This window comes from Cetorhinus maximus, chromosome 11 (assembly GCF_964194155.1).
Source record: "Cetorhinus maximus chromosome 11, sCetMax3.hap1.1, whole genome shotgun sequence".
In the NCBI taxonomy this organism is placed as follows: domain Eukaryota; kingdom Metazoa; phylum Chordata; class Chondrichthyes; order Lamniformes; family Cetorhinidae; genus Cetorhinus; species Cetorhinus maximus.
In genome coordinates, this window is record NC_135889.1 from 49078606 (window position 1) to 49095741 (window position 17136).

Sequence of the window (17136 nt, forward strand, 5' to 3'; positions counted from 1 at the left end):
AGATAGCCAATGTCAATCCCTCACCCATCCTGCCACATCCAAGAGCATGCCAAGAGTGGAAGTTTCAGAGACCTGAGCACAAACAAATCTAGACTGACACTCCAGAGGGAGTGCTGCACTGTCAGGAGTGCCATCTTTCAGATGAGACATTAAACAAAGATCCCATTTGCTTTAATACCAGATTTTTTAACTGAACTCAAACTCCACCAGCTGCAGCAAAAGGTCCCATGGCACTACTTAAAAACAGCTGGGCAGTTATCCTCATTGCCTGGCCAACATTCCTCAATCAACAACATTAAAACCTATTATCTGGTCATTACCTCACTGCTGTGAGAGATAATTGCTGTGTTTCCTATGTTAAAACAGTGGCTGCACTTCAAAAGAACTGCATTTTCTGTAAAGTGCTTTGGGACATAATGAGTTCGAAAGCTTGTATATAAATTGCAGTCTTTTTTGAATATCAGTGCAAAGTTCCAGATCTCAACCATAGTTTGACAAATCAGAACGGAGGCTCAGTTGTTCGCCAACCAGAAAGAAATGGCATTACCTTGGGCTGCATTCATGCCTCCCTCTGCAGTCAGCTCAGAAAAAGAACTGGGAAATGCAATTTTTCTGAAAAATAGGGAAATCTGGTGCTGCACAACCTCCATGAGTGGATGCTGATGCTGCACTCAAAAAAAAGTACAATGTGAAACACTTCCAATTGGCCCCAATGACATCTGTTAGTGCTTAAAAGAAACTGCACCATGTATTCTATCAAATCATTTATTAAAGACTCAACTTTCACTTGTGAAGACCCTATTCACATGGGGATCAGATGAGATAACTACTCTTACATGGGAATGAAAGCAGGGAATTTGACCCTTAATGGCCACAGATTGCAACTATAGCTGAACATTTTATCTTATAACCATCACAACTCTATGGAATACTAGTTGCAAATAATCCTTAGTAATTTTGGCAGCGTACTTGTTTTTCCGTGGAATTTGATGGGGATATTTTTAAAGCAAATTTTGACATCATTATCAGGAATGATCTAGCTTTAATTAACTATTAAGCTCCAAAGTAAAAGCAAGCAGAATGCAAACAGTTATCAATCTAAGTTAATGATTAATTCTCTACTGGTATTAATTTAACTGTCTTGCACAGTAATTTCAATAACTACTCCAAACCAATTCCCTCAACAAAGTCATCATAAGATAAATAAGGATGAAGTCTACCATTTGGCCCATCCTATCTCATTCATCCAACAAAAAAGTTTCACCCCCTCCATCACTGCATCCAACTGTTTTATAAAGGATTTCAAGGCTATTGCTTTCACTGATTAATTCAGGAGTCCCATCTATGTGTTAATCATTATTTCTGTGAAGAACTTCTATTATTCCTAAATGTACTTTTCACCAGTACATCTGTGGGCCCTTAACAGGTACTCTTCTTTTTCTCTTCCCACTTCTAATGGCAAATGAGGCAGACAAAGCACATCTGTTTCCATAGCTAGTTTTTCCTGGAAAATGTCACAAGGTTGTCGCCAGGGGCATCACTGCACATCAAGCATGGCTGACCAGGAGACTCTCCTGCTTTTACCGCCTCCCATAGGCCTATTGGAAGGATTTACGGATTGATAAACGACCTGTTTGGCCATGTTATGAATGCACCTTCCGTAGCCATCAAGTCCTAGAATGGGACTCGAAACTGGAGCTTCTAGCTCAGAGGCAGGAATGCTACCCACTGTGCCACAAGACCTTCCTACAGATACAAAAGATAGTAAATTATGTAGGAAAGACAAACAAGACAACAATAAACAGCATTTGTGGAGTTGAGGCTACAATCAGATCAGCCATGATCTTATTGAATGGTGGAGCAGGCTTGAAGGGCTGAATGGCCTATATCTGCTCCTAAGTCATATGTTCCCAAGACAGTAGGTTAAGGGAATATAAATTTAAATTTGAGGCCCCATCGGGTGACCTGTCAGAAAACAGTATTTGCTTTGCTTGCCATTTTCTATCTACTGACATTGATGGAAAATCACAGGCACTCAGTTTTCTTATAAACTGCTGGCTGAATGCAAGGCCCCAACAGTACAGTGAACCTCAGAAAGCTTTACCCATCCGATTAAACAAGAAAGAAAACGTTGCTCATTATTTGAAAATATAATTCACAAACAACAGAAATAAAGCAATAAAAAAAACTTTTCGGACCATTCTTTGTAATTGGTTTGATAGAGGATCCTTTTGGTAACATCAACTTTTCAAGCATGTTTGATGTTCATGCAACACTAGAGATCAGCCATTTAAAAGCGGTTTCCATAAAGCTCCAGTGAAAAGTCACCCTCTCAAACTAACCTGATCGACACGGTGCATACTCCACTATCTTTTCCCCATCTGCAAGGAAACAGGTACCCACTGGTTCGCGTTCTTGAGTTCCTAATGTTCTCCAGTGATAACGGGGAGCACAAGCCTGGATACATACAAATAAAAAAGTGAAAGCTAGGACACCTTAGTTCAAATTATCAGCAAATTTTTAGCAACATCTGATTTTAGAACCTTGCCTTGAATAACACAACAGTAATTCTATAAAGGGAAACTCTAGACAGTATAATATTTAAAATACTTTTACATGTATGCGGAACCATATATAGGAGATTTCCTCAAGGGAAAAGATGGACACTATTTTCTTTCATTTCTCTTCTACCTAAAGGCACTGTAATGGACAGGGTGAGAGAGATCTACTGAAACCCCTGTTCCCATCCCTGCTGTGGGTAATCAGTATGCTTTGGAAAAATATGACATAAGTGTCTCTTCACCCAAGTGCGGAAAATTTGAACAACTAGCAGCAAGCTTTTGAGAGTTCAAATAAAAATTGTTTATTCACACGTTCACCCCGAAAATTTAACGTTACATCACTCGTGCCCCAGTCAAAGAGAATAGTTATTGACAAAAGGAATGGTTCATAATTCATGTGACTGGGTTGTCTTGAAAAACACACATTACAGACCAGACATAAAAGGCATTTTCACTCCTGAAGTGTAGTTTATGAGGGATTCAATAGCCAATGCCATGCTGCAGGATTCTCTTGAACAGATGGGCTCACTGCAGATCACAGCTGCTTACAGTCTCATTACTAGGATGTTGGTTTGCTGTATTGGTTAACTCAAAAAGTAACAGGCTTGGAGACCTTAAAATTTTACAGTCTTCTGTTCTTAAGACATAGATATTGTGGCCCTTTCTGCTGCTGTGGCTCTCTGCTGAGTACACTTAAAGATTAAATAGGAAAGCCATGCCTTACCATGTGGCTTCTCACAGTTCCATTTTCCAAATATGGTGTTGGGCTTAAGTTGAATTAGCCACAACCTGGGTTATTGTTTGAAGACATTCACCTTGGGGCAGGTAGGGGCAGCGGCAGGGGTGGTGGTGGTGGTACATGGTTGAGACAATTGCTGTCTGATTCAGAATGACCCATTCATGTCAGGAAATGTCTTCTGGATGGTCTCAGGAGATGGAATCTCCTTTTGTCCTTTTCAGACAGTGGGGCAGTTTTGAATCAACAGACTAAGTCAGATGATTTTTGATGGCCATCTTTTGCAGCACATTATCATCCATCTTTAAAAGAAAAGTCAGTTCCAGAAGATTCCACATGGAATACAGGTCATCTTTTGAATGTTATATGACATGCCTTTACTGGGAGTGACACACCTCCACTGCACGAGAAGAAAAAATGGAATTTTGATCACAGTTTTTTTTTAAACATTGTTTTCATGGTAAAGCAAAGAGAAGTATGAATATACATTCAGCATTCATTCTGACATCCACACATTAATCTTATATTTGCTACAGCTGCAACTGCCTGCAATCGCCATTTTCTGTTTCAAGTTTAATGTTCTTATCACCCTTTTTGGATGAGGCATAATTATAATTGAATCTCTTTTCGGCATTGGGGTCTGGCCCTAGACAGGCTTTTGTTTCCAAAACCTGGTGCCTTCTGTCCCATATTTCCTTCCAAATTGTGGTTATGTGTTGTCTAGGGGGTTTGGATTTTCACTAGCACCTGGTCATGCTGCTTTGGATGCTTTAATACCAGCAGTCAGGTGGTCTTTAATGGGGATTGGCTGAGTTTTTGAAGAGGTTGAATTTCAAAGACTGCTGTGGAGTTATATTTTCTGTCCCCTAGCTTGTACTATGCAAATTTCTGTTTCTGTTACTGTTTTGTTGCACTGCTTGTAAAGTCTTTAACCCCTTAATTGCTATTTCCACAACCAATTAATTGAATAGTTCAGGTTTCGGCACAGAGATAAATCTTATCGTTAGGGTGACAAACTGATTTTAAGCCCCTGTGAGGTATCTGGTTTCTCTTCTTGCCCCTGGTTTGTAATGGGTTCTGAGGCTATGTTTCTGGGTTCAGCTAGCTTTGAACACAAGAACTCTTCAGTTGGCAGTCCCACATTGACTTTACTTTTATTTTCCTTGTGGTTTTCACAAGTGTTGTTCATCTTAGGGTGTATTCCCTTTTCCTTTACCTTGGGGCAATCTGTCTAATATTCTCTGGGACACTACTGCTCAAAAGTGGTTGTCCTGCTTCCACTGCACACCCGTGTCACTTCAACTAGGTGAGGCATGTCCTCGCTTTCTGATTGCTTGTTTGGGACCTTCTCTCGCCCCTATTTAAATGCTTGATGATTTCTTCCAACCCTACCTCCAGTGCATTCCCTTCAATCTTTGATGCTTTCATCTGAGCTCCGTTACTTTCCTTTGGCCTTGTTAAATTCCATCTGTTTCTATCTTGGCCTCTTTAATCCTAATGGGAACTATTGCACCACATGGTTACAGATACTGTCTTGAGTTCCTTTCTCTTTCTTGTTCCTGGAACTCCATTTCTAGTCTCCACTCTTCCAGGCAACATTTTGTCAAGGTAACCTGGTCTGCTTCAGGCTCCATATGCTCTGCCTGTTCCAGCTTTGGGGGTGAGGAAAAATTGCTCATACAGCATTTTTAGCACCTCAGGCTTTTTCACCCTTTTTCCTCACACTAAGGTCCACCTGGTTAGCTACTGCTCTTAGCTGTTCAATCGTTTGGGTTGTTAATTCATACAAGTCAATTCCTCCTTCCCTATGTCTTAATTTAACGTGAAATCATTCATTCTACTTTCTACTGTAAATATACATGAAGCCTGCTGCTCTAGTCCTTTTTATTTTTAAGAAAACTTATGAACTTCTCTTTTGCTTCCAATTTATCCTTTTAATGTCAGATTCAGCTTGCTTACTCCAATTGGTCCTGATCCCGGACAAGGCCCCAATTCTGTTTGGACAGGGTGAGGGGGAAAATACTGAAACCCCCATTTACTTCCCTACTGTCAGTAATCAGTATGCTTTTGAAAAGGAAACTATTGTGTTTCTTCACCCGAGTGTGTGAGCAATTTGAAACCCAAGCTTTCATGGGTTTAAATAAAGAGTGTTGTTTATTCACATGCTCGCCCCAAAAATCTAATGCTACATCACTCACTCACCCAGTCACACACTCAAACACACTCCAGGGAAGTACAGTTGAAGAGAATAGTGCACTGTTACACGTTATAGACAAAAGGAATAGCTCATAATTCTTGTGATTAGCTCATCTGGGAAAACACTCATTGCCTGCCTGATGAAGAAGGTGTTTTCACTATTAAAGTGTAGTTTAGAAAGGATTCAATACCAAAGTCATTGCAGGACTCTCTTGAACAGATGGACTTTTTGCAGGTCACAAAGTTAGTTGTTTGTAGTCTCATTACCAGGTGGTCAGTTTGCTGTATTTGTGGACTCAAAAAGGCTTAGAGACCACAATGTTACAGTCTCCAGTTCTTAAGGCATTGATGTTTCTGCCCCTTCTGCTGTTGCCGTGTTTCTCTGCAGACGGCACAAGGAAAAGGTGCTGAATTGAATCTTAACTTCCTCTTTAGAGGTTTGGCAGGCCACACTGCTATAGAAAAAGTCCAGTAATCAAGAAAAAAAAGATTGGACCAATCTACAATGACTGTTGTAAATCTTGGCCTATTCAAACCTGCAAAGCTTTCCTCATCAAAATCTGAGGACCGGTACCCCAGTTGGGAGAGCTTATCACAGGATCATATCTATCAGCCAATATCATCAAACTCCTCCATCACCATCCAGGGTCATGGAATAGTCTAGCTCCAAGTTAATAGAGGGCAAAGAGAGCTTGCCCTCTCCACAGCTTCTGCTCCAATTTGTTGTCTGCAGACCCAGAAGCACTCTCACTGCCACCCCCATACCTGCTATGGCCTTTATGTGGATGGGTTATTTACTCCATCGGCCCCCATATGGCAACACTCTGGCAAATTCAGGAGCTCACCAAAACACCTCTGTGCACACTCCAAAGCATTTCAACAAAACTTTGCAATAGAAAATCTTACCTGCAAATTGGGTGTATCGCCCTTTAAATAATGCTACTGCAGGGCACATCTTCATGCTTGTTGTTTTCAGATTGAACCACAAAGAAGCTGCCTGCACATTCATTGACCAAGTTTGATATCCTGGCATCACATCAGCCAATTGGGCTGTGTGGCATCAGGATAGTGTCTATTCAAGGTTTCTCATCCCATGCAATGGACAGACTTGCATCCTTATCACAGCAATGTGGAGCAGGCCACACAGGAAGCAGCCAGTGGCACAGGGCTGACAGCTAGAGTGTCACCTGACCTCCATAGCATTGCTATGTGAGGTATGTTTGTGCCCTTTGTCTTCACAAGGACTGTGCAATTGTCTCTCTAATGTTATTGCTGGGAAATATATCTGCGGCAGGTGGATTTTTAAGGGTAAAGTCAATTAGGTTAATTCCCTGTGGAGGTTGCATTCTATCGACAGCATGTCCTGTCATTAATCCAATAATGGACAGACTGCTCTGACATGTCCTAATAAGAAAAACACCAGGATTAGTCACCCCATTAGTCTCCTCCCAAGCATTTACGAAGTAAACGAGTCAACAATAATTCCATCAAGTGACACCCACTCACTGCTGTTCAGTTTCAGTTCCGTCAGATCCACTTTGACTCCAGTCTCGATCCAGAAACGGAAGCAAGAGCTGAATGCTGGTGAAGTTAGGGTAGCTGCCTACAACTTCCTGGCATCATTCGACCAAATATCACATTCAGGCAGATGTAGATCAATGGGAAAAGCCTTCAGTGACTAAAATCTTGCCTGAGGCAAAGAAAACCAGTTGTGACTGTCAGAAGTCAATTATTACAGCCCCTGGGCATTGCTTTAGGAGCAGCTCAGAGAAGCATCCTCAACCTAGGTTCTTGACATGTTTCATTATGATCTTTGCTCCATCATAAGATCAGGAATGGAGCTGTTAACTGATGATACTGTAGATTCCACTCTATTCACAACTTCTTCGATAATGAAACTGCCCAAGCCAGCTTACAGCAGGAACTGGACAAAATCCAAGCTTGCTCTAACAAGTGACAAGTAATATTCACATCACTTAAGAACCGCCTCCATCAAGAAAGAACCCAACAACCGCCTGATAAATTTTAGTGGCATAACTGATGCTCGAGTCCCACCCCCACCCTAACCCCAACCCCAACCCCAAATCAACATCTTGGGGCTTACCAACAGCCAGAAACTTAACAAGGAACAGACATATCTACAGCATTGTTAAAAAAGGCAGAAGTCATATGTTCTACAATGAATGCTTCACCTACTGAACCAACCATTATCTTCCCTCCAAAGTCTCTTCACCTTTTTCCAAGATTCAAATAAACACTAGGATGGAATATTCAACAGCTACCAACAAAGGTGGAATTTCTTTAGACAAAGTGCGGAAAATGTGGTACTCTCTGTCACATGCAGTGGTTGAATGAGAAAGGGTAGGCTTGACTTATATGAGGGAGAAAAGAAAAGGGGAAATAGGAGTGAAGTACAGGAGGAAGTAATTAGAATGGCAAGTGGATTGTGTGGAATATAAACACTGGCATAAAACAGAACCATCTGATTTTCTGTAATTCTGGGTAGATGCAGCCACAATAACATTCAAGGGGCTCAACACCGTTTAAGGCAGGGCAAGATGATCAATCAGCACCATTACCACTGGACTGAACATCTATTCCCCTCTATTACCCGTGCACTGTGATTGCAGAATACACTCCGCTATTTCATCAAGCTTACTCTGATAGCATCTCCTTTCCTTATGATCTTTACCACTACGGGGACACCATCACTTCCAAGTCATAAACCATTCTGACATGCACATATATTATCATTCCTTCATAGTCATTGGATCAATATCCTCACATTCCTTCCATCATATCATTATAGGTGCACCATTACAGCGAAGGTTGCAGCACGTCAAGGTAACAGCTCATTATCACCTTCCCAGGGCAACTAGAGTTGGTGTGTAAATGTTGCCTTGCCAGAATCACCCATTTCCTACAAAAAGCATGCATACATACATCGCTTTTCTGGCTAAGGAAGTGGACAGTTGAGTAACGCAGACCAGGATGACCTGAAGATCAACCCTTGGGTCTCTGCCAACTAAATTATCTCAGTAATAACAACAATAGATGAGCGGAATATTGACCAGGATTTCTACTGATGATTGCTATCAAGCGGCACATGTTGGCAGAGCATATGTGAACAGTATGAAAGAATGACGACGCGCATCTATGCATGGTTGCAAACCCCACTTCCTTCCCTGCCTATATGGTTAAGTACTCTACTATTGCTCATTTAAGTTCACCTAAACAGCACCATATAGATGTCAGAGGGTGCCTGGCATCCTCAGAACTGTATCCCAGCAGCAAGGCAGGATAAGTGAGAGAAAAGAAAGTGGAAAAAGGAGGGAAGTTTTTCCTTCAAAAATCACTCTTTAGAATAATTCTTAATTTCTAATAATCTTTAAATAAATTAAAATATAGAAGCCAATGCGATTCATAATTTATCAGATGCCACAGCATCACTTGCTACAAATATTGTTTGATTAAAATCTAACAAAGAACAGGAGTTAAGCAAGTGTTAAATAGTGCTCATTGTTTACATGCATCAGAAATTATCAAACAAATGCCTCACTCACCAGAATCTTGTCGCCATGAGTTCTCACAGATGCACCAAACCACTGGTAGGACTTGAATTCCAATAGGTCATCCTGGCTTTTAACTCTGTTACCTGAGGGAACATTTTTAAAAGTCATTGAAGTACTTTTACATGATACGACAATGAAACTCAAAAGTTCTTCAACGGTTATGAACTTTACAGATACCCAAGAAGGGTAACTTTATATCCAAGTATGCACGGTGTTTAATTCTTCCACTGCAGGAGATCTGCATTACACACCTTTGCACCCAACTAGCAACGGTCTTGTAAAACAAAATATGACACCAAGTCACATAGGAGATATTAGGGCAGGCGAGCAAAAAGTTTGGCCAAAGATCTCGCTTTTAAGAAGTAAGGAATAAAGCAAGGTAGAGAGAGAGAGAGATGGAGAAGTAAAGGGAGGGAATTCCAGAGCTTGGGCCGAGATAAGTGAAGGCACAGACACCAATGGTAGAACAATTAAAACTGGAGACGCTCAAAAAGCTGGAACTAGAGGAGTGCAGATACCTAGGAGGGCTGGAGTAGATTAGAGATAGGGACGGGCCACTCCCTGGAAGGATTTGATAATAAAAATTAGTATTTTAAAATCAAGGTGCTGTTTAACTGAGAACCAGTTTAGGTCAGCAAGTACAGGGTGATGAGTAAACAGCATTTGGTGCACGTTAGGACACAAGCAGCAGAGTTTTGGATGATGTCAAGTTTATGAGGTAGAATATGGAAGACTGACCAGAGGTGCCTGAAAGTAGTCAAGTCTGGAGGTAACAGGCATAGGTTAAGGTTTCAGCAGAAGAGCTGAGGTTGAGGCAGAGACGGATGAAGTTACAGATTTCAAAATAGGCATTCTTAGCAACTGCACGGAGATGTGGTTGAAAGCGCATCTCGAGATCAAATATGACAAGGCTGTGAACAGTCTGGTTCAGCCTCAGACAGTTGCCAGGGAAAAGGATGAAATTGGTAGCAAGAGAGCAGAGGTTGCATCTTTCCAATACTTAATTGAATGTAATTTCTGATCATCAAGTACTAGATGCCAGATATGCAGTCTGACAATTCAGAGACATTAAAGAAGTCAAGAGAGGTGGTGCATGAGTTGGAGCTGGTGCCTTCGATGTACATGTGGAAACTGACATTGCGTTTTCAGACGATGTTGCTGAGGATGATCCTTGGGGGAGGGGGGGGTGCAGTCAACAGAGGTAACGATGCAGGAGTGGGAACAGAGGGAATTGCACCTGATTCTCTATGACTGGATTGTTAAGAATGGAACCAGGCCAATGCAGTCACATCCAGCTGGACTAGGGAGAGGTGTTGAAAGAGGATGGTATTATCAATTGTATCAAAGGTTGCAGACAGGCCAAGATGGATCAGCAGGGGTAGTTTGGCTTTGCCCTTCCCCCCTCCCCTGGAAACAAAGTCAGCGTGGAGCCGACATGCTCCATGCTGACCTGGCCAGCAGCCATAAAGCGCCGCAGGGATGACTAATGAGGGCCGATGGGACTTCCGGCCTTCACTGGAGAGGAAGTCCTGCCCTCTGGAGTTACCAGCCAATCCGATTGGCCAGCAGCTCCATCAGTCCCAGCAATACCAGGAGGGCATCAGTGGCCACTGCTGGGACTGCGGAAAAGGATGACGACCAAGGCCATGGATCCTCAGAGCGAGTAGGTCAGGGGTCTTGGGCCTGGAGGGTTTGGGTAGATTAGGGAGAGGGGTTTGGAGGGTGGGGGGTGGAGGGGTTGGATTTAAAAAGGAGGGAGTGAGTAGGAAAGAGGGGGTGGGGTTCAACCTTAGGGAGGCCACCCTGCGATTGGCAAAGGGCAGCCCCTGAAGAGCGACCACCCCCTTCCTTCCCACCCTTTAAACATATAGGTCGAAAAAAAAAATTGGGTTGCCTTCTCCTGCCCAGCTGCCCAAGCCAAACGTTTTATGGCGTGGGTGGCATATTATCAGGGTCAATTGGCTTGATAACAAGCCCACTTGACCTTTGATTATTTTTTAAATATGCAGTTGAGCTTGGGGTGGCAGCAAGGTGGTGAGGTGGGTGGCAGCAAGGTGGTGAGGTGGGCGGCATCCCCCCCCCCCCCCCCCCACCCCCACCACCTCACAGGAAACACGCCTGCTGGGGAAATGTAAATTTCAGCCCTCGGAGTCTGGATAAATGCAGCCGCAAAACATTCAAGTGGCTGATTGAAACAGCAGATATACAAAGCCAAATATACATTAACGACACAGGTCATATTAGATGACTTGAAAAGTTTGTTTAGAGAATTAAGTACAATTCCAATGTTCAGTAAACATTTTAAAATCAGTTATTTGGATGCTATCTTCAATAGGGAGCTACACATTAATCAATTCTACCGCTGAACAGCATTGAGCAACTGTATTACATCATTAGGCAATCAAACCTCAATTCACAACTTTCAAATGGCCCCTTCAGAACACTTTTTAGTTTAACTTTGGCTGCTAGAAATTAACATTGCTTGGCATGAACTGAAGCTGCCTAAATCATAACACTGTGATGCCTCCTGCTTTACTAAACTACCTGATTTACATGACTATTTTAATCTGCTCCATACACATTGGTATTCTTGTATAAGCCTGGTCTCTAATGTTTACTGTAATTATATTGTAGGTCACTGTGGATTGATAGTGCCAGGCCATCAAAAACCTAGAGTTTTGAGGATATTCTAAATTTGGGCAGCTGCTCATCTTACCACTTTTTTTTCCTTTTTCCCCCTTTGGTTACCATTTTTTTTTACACTCTTTTCTGAAAAAGTGTTAACTTGTTACTTTAATATAGTTCCAGAGCTGCCTATTGTGATCCACTACCTCACGAGCTGTGACAGTGAATGTTGGAAGCCTATTTAATCTGGCTTCCCCACATGCCCACTTCCCACAAGGATTGCTGTAAAGCAGTGCAGAGTAGGAATCCAGGCCAACTGTGTATTTGGGTGAGGAAGAAGACAGAGCATTTGTAGCACTATAATCAATCACCAGCTAAGAATTGTTTTTAACAGACTAGGGATTAAATGGAAGATGTTCCTGGCGTCTATGGTTCTCCTCTGCACTGGAAAAACTCACTGAGCCTATTATTAAGTAAAGATTTTGTTTTGGAGAGTTGGGGCAAAGGAGCTGGAGCATCTTTCAATGTGTTTTTATTCTTGTTGAGGGTTCCCATCTTTCTTTGTTGCATCTATGCTGAGTTACTTACGGTGTCCTTACTTCATGTGAAATATTTTAAATCCTCTTTGGACAAACAACAATAATTACGCTTGTGTAGTATTGCTTAGAGTTATTAAGGGGATCTTTGGTCGTGCATTGATAAAATGTGGTACTTTTCATCTCTGATACATAGCTCAGGCATGACCAGGGAATTACAGCTTTTTTTTTAACCAGTTGGTGGCTTTAAAGCATGCATCTTTGAGATTGCTTGATCAGTACCATCTCTGAAACATTTTTCCTGGCTCTTATGAATTTTGGAGAGTTCCTTTAATCAGCACTAAATTTAAGGTCCAGTTTTATATTACAGAACAAAAGGTACTACGTTTCTGATGTGGCAAAGAAAATAAAAGGGCTTTTATTTGTGGCCTCCAGAATCATGGGCACGATAAACTATGAGTTGTACAGACTATTTCTTGCTGCAGACTTGAGTCTCTTAATCTGGAGCTAATAATAAAAGCTTCCATTTCTTCCACAGACAGACACTGTGCAAGCACTAACATTCTCTGGATTACAAATAATATCAGGAATCTTTAATAATTATCTCAGGATCATGCAAAAAGAAATCCAGCACACAAGTAATCTTTCAAGTCGATGACCTTTCAACAATTCTGATATAAGCTCATTGACCTGAAATGTTAACTGTTTCTCTCTTCACAGATGCAGCCTGAATTGCTGAGAATTTCGAACATTTTCGGTTTCTGTTTCAGATTTCCAGCATCCGTCGTATTTTGGTTTTATAAATCTATCACAGTTTAGGGTAGTGCTTGTCTGTAATTTTTGAGAGTTGAACGATCCATACAAGTCATAATTTTTTTCAAGCTTTAAAAGCAAGCTCATCATGAAGCATCAGCTGAAAGGGATATGCCCAAAGAATCAAACTCAAATATTGAATGACCGACGTATATGCTCAGTGAGAATGTTAGTACCTGTCCTTTACTGTCAAGGCTTTTCAGTTTTTCTAAAAAAAAAGGACTTTGTTTTGTGCACTTTCAGCATTGCCTCCTGAGAGACTTAAATTCAGGATCTGAAGCATGTGGTTCCAGCATAGTTTATGAGAAGTTTTCTGCCCAAGTGAGAATCCTCAGCAATAATTAAACCACTTCTCTTGCCCTTTTCCACCTCCAGAAGAGATTTATAATTACATTCAAACAGAAAACAAGACACAACAGGCAGTGAAAGAAAATATTCAAACCATTCTTCTCTACCTTGCATGGGCTTGTTAGAATCTGCTCTCGTACTGAAAACCACAGCCAATATAAGGGCATGGGTTTGTTAGAATATTTACAATTATCTGCTTCTAAACACGAATTGCGTCTTTTGTATTCTAACGTTATTGTTCTCTGTTGTGATCCCCATGGGGGAAACCATAATCCAAAATAACCAAATTTACCAAACAACCCCAAATGAAGAAATTACCAAAATTTCACGTAAATTAACAGGTAAATGATACTTTAAATAAAAAGATAAATTTCACCTTAAATAGTCAATAGAACAAATATGTCTTATGCAATCATAAGCACCCGCATCACCCCTCACACAAACATGGCATCAGATGCAATCTGAGTTTTTCCAACTCGGCCTCTGGTACATAAGATTTCTCACTTTCCCACTCAATCAATTCGGCCATTGAGTCACGTTCAGTGGCAGCTGCATTCCATCTGGGGTCTCCAGATAGCGTAACACTGGCAAAACACACACCTACAGATCCTCTAACCCAGGTCACGTCAGTCCTGATGGTGTAGCTATCCAGAGTTCCTTTTCAACCACCCAAACATCAATATCCCATTCACCATCTGGTTCTCTGATACAAAGGCCCCAATCTTCCAGTCTCCGGATCACACGACTAAGGATGTTCATCACAACCCTGCAAAAGTCCTGATGTGAGGACCCATGTGGGAATTGCTCAGGAAGTTTAAGTTTCTGAAGGGCAATCCCCCTGCTCCCTAGGACCCTATACAAATGTCTCCAACTCTCTGAGTTAGAGTCGGAAACTTGGGACATATCCACAGTACTTACCTGGATAGTTACACAGAAAATTTTAGATAGATTAAAACCTGGTCGAACACCTCCATAACTCCACAACTGACCCCTGCCCCAATCACCCACCCCTGACCACCCCCCTTCACCCTACCCAACTATCCCCCCAATCTGACCTGACTAGTTCCCGACTAACTCCCCCAACCCAACTGGCCCTCCCTCGACCATCTCCCCTAACCAGATCCAACTACCACCACACCCAACTATCTCCCCTGACCAGACCTGACTATCCCACCCCGAACCCACTACCCACTCACCCACCTACCCATTCATTCATCCACTTGCCCACACTCAAAGATTGGACCCTTTAAATTTACCAGACAGAATACAGAAGCTGGTGCTGTAAAAAGGAGGCATGTCCTGTCCTTCCCTAACACTACTCTACTCCAATAGAGTTTCTCAGGGTAGGCTGTGCTGTACATTTCTGTGATAGCTGGGATCGAAAGATCTCAGAAAAAAAATGTGTGGTAGTGTCGGGTCAGGAGAACTTTTGCGTGAGTGGGAATGCACTCAGCATTGCTACTGCTCAGAAGATTCGGGCCAGTCTCTTAGCTGTCTCACATTCCTGAGCTATTCAACTGCTTTTAGGGTTCAAGCCCCTTTAGCTCAGTCATATATCACTTCCCCAAGAGCTTCTGGGATTCTATTTTTCTTCTTGCTGCCAAATAGAAAACTGACATTTTTGTAGAGAGTTCAGCTTGTTCCTAAAGACACCAGGAGTTTTATAAATGCTGCAGCGCTTCTTTGCATATGCATCTGTGTGCTGATCTCTTTCTGTCTCCAACTCTCCTTTGTGTCTGCCAGCCACATGGCTTTCATATGTTAACTTCCTTCGTGTTGGTACTGCTTCCAGGTCAGGTGTTGCCTGGTCACATGGATCAGTATTTATTATTCAAGAAAATTACAACTGATCCCTTCACAATTGATGCAAACTCTTAAAAAGTCCTTTTCAACATTTTAAAAAACAATTACAGATCGCACACTGATTTTAAATACATTACAAATTTTCCTTGCTGGACTACTTCTGGGACAAAGGTCATGGCACTCACTCAATAAGATTACTCATCCATCAGGGAATGTTAGCTGTTTCATGAAAATCACCAAGATAATGCCAGGAGGAGGTAGGAGGAGAGGACAAACTGTTTGACCCGTGTTAATTAACTCCATCCTGAAACCAGCTACACTCAAAAAACTGAGGAATTCTGTTTTATTAAAACCACTCAAACAAAAAGGATCCTTATGTCTATTCCAACAAGGTATAGCAATAGCCGCTTACTTGCTACTTAGATTCCTTTATTTTCAAAGCTTCCATAGACCCGCAAATTTTTCCTTTTCAAGTATATATCCAATTTCCCTTTGGAAGCTACTACTGAATTTGTTTCCACCACCCTTCCATGCAGCGTATTCCAAATATAACAATGACCTTTCATCAGAATTTTCACAAAAAGGTCAACAACACAAAAAGTCGGGCGGTGACTCATGGACTTAGGGTTTTTCTCCGATAGAGCATCAGGAACATACCCTGGTTAGTAAACCAACACTCTTGAGCAGCAGGCCTTCTGGTGAATTTTGCAGGGGCAGCGATTAAGAGAGTGCCTCCAAGATTGGCATCCAATTAGGTGCACTGGATGGGAAGAAGAGTCAGAAACCCAATTGAGGGTGCAGTATTTAAAGAAGCACTGGCAGTATACATAGTGCTAGACCTGAGCATAATAGATAGGAAATCTACAGATGCAAAAGGACAAGGAAGTTAGATGCCAGAAAGGAAAGGCAGGCCCCCTGGTTCACAGACGTGGCACTTGAGGTCATTGCGGAAGTTTTGGAGGAACCCTTGAGCTCCACAACCCGAAAGATGTCCACCACGGGCATCTGATTTGTCAGAGCTTGGAAAGAAACTGGCTGCCTCCAGCTCTGCTGCAACCACAGGCTAGTGCCACATAGAATAGAGAGAAAGAAGATGCTGATACAGTCAGAGTGACGCAAAGAGATTCACTTGGATGCAACTTCTAAAGTCACTGAGGGATGATAAACTTTAATTTCAAAGACCAATGTCTTGTTCTTCCATGGGTATTGTCATTTTGCACTTTATTTCCATTCTCACATTGATGGTTTGTAAATTAAATTATGGAGTGAAATGAGACTCTACGTTCTTAATGCAGGGCGGAGGATGTAATGTGATGACGAGTTTTGACTGTGGAGACCTTTGTGTGCGGAAAGGGGATGGTCGATGTGTCTATAACACGAAAGGCATGGCAACAGATTGCACGAGAACAATGATGGGTTCAATATCCTCAGTTGCCCTCAGCCGGATGAGGGTGTTGCAGGTTTCTCTAGCAGATAGGTCTATGTAAGGATGCATCATAGGCACCTCTGAATACTCATTGCTGTCAGCATATCCTCCTCATTATCCTCCTCCAAGGAAGAGTTGCCAGGATGTGCAGGGCTCAGCACAACACTATTATGGATTATATCCTTGTCAGCCCATATTGCAGAGTTCCCCTTAGAAAAGTCCAGGCACCTGAACTGCATTTTGAACAAGTTGAGCTCTATTGAGACCCTGGCAGTTAGAAGGCACTGACTGAACCTCTCATGTGCTGGGTTACCTACTGGTGTCAGCAACAGGTCTTCAGCAGATACCACTGGTCACTGAGGCAGTTTGGAGATATGCCGAGCTGAGGCACCTGGAGGATCAAGGCATCATGGCAGCTCCCTGGAAACTTTGCACACACCTGCAGGGTACTCGTGTGGTGGTCTCATATTAGCTGCACATTGAATGAGGAATGGGGAAGCCCTTACTATTAAAAAATTCA

The 17136-nt window shown here is 42.1% G+C and overlaps 1 protein-coding gene across 1 annotated transcript in view; it reads right to left on the minus strand.

The window, feature by feature from the left end:
- The window catches only part of itgav (integrin, alpha V), a 140435-nt gene that overhangs the window by 92323 nt on the left and 30976 nt on the right, over positions 1-17136 (minus strand). The window contains exons 3-4 of the mRNA XM_078551907.1: positions 9057-9148; positions 2343-2457 (exon numbers count right to left, since the gene is read on the minus strand). Coding sequence (XP_078408033.1) covers positions 2343-2457; positions 9057-9148 — 207 coding nt within the window. The remainder of the gene's footprint in view (positions 1-2342; positions 2458-9056; positions 9149-17136) is intronic.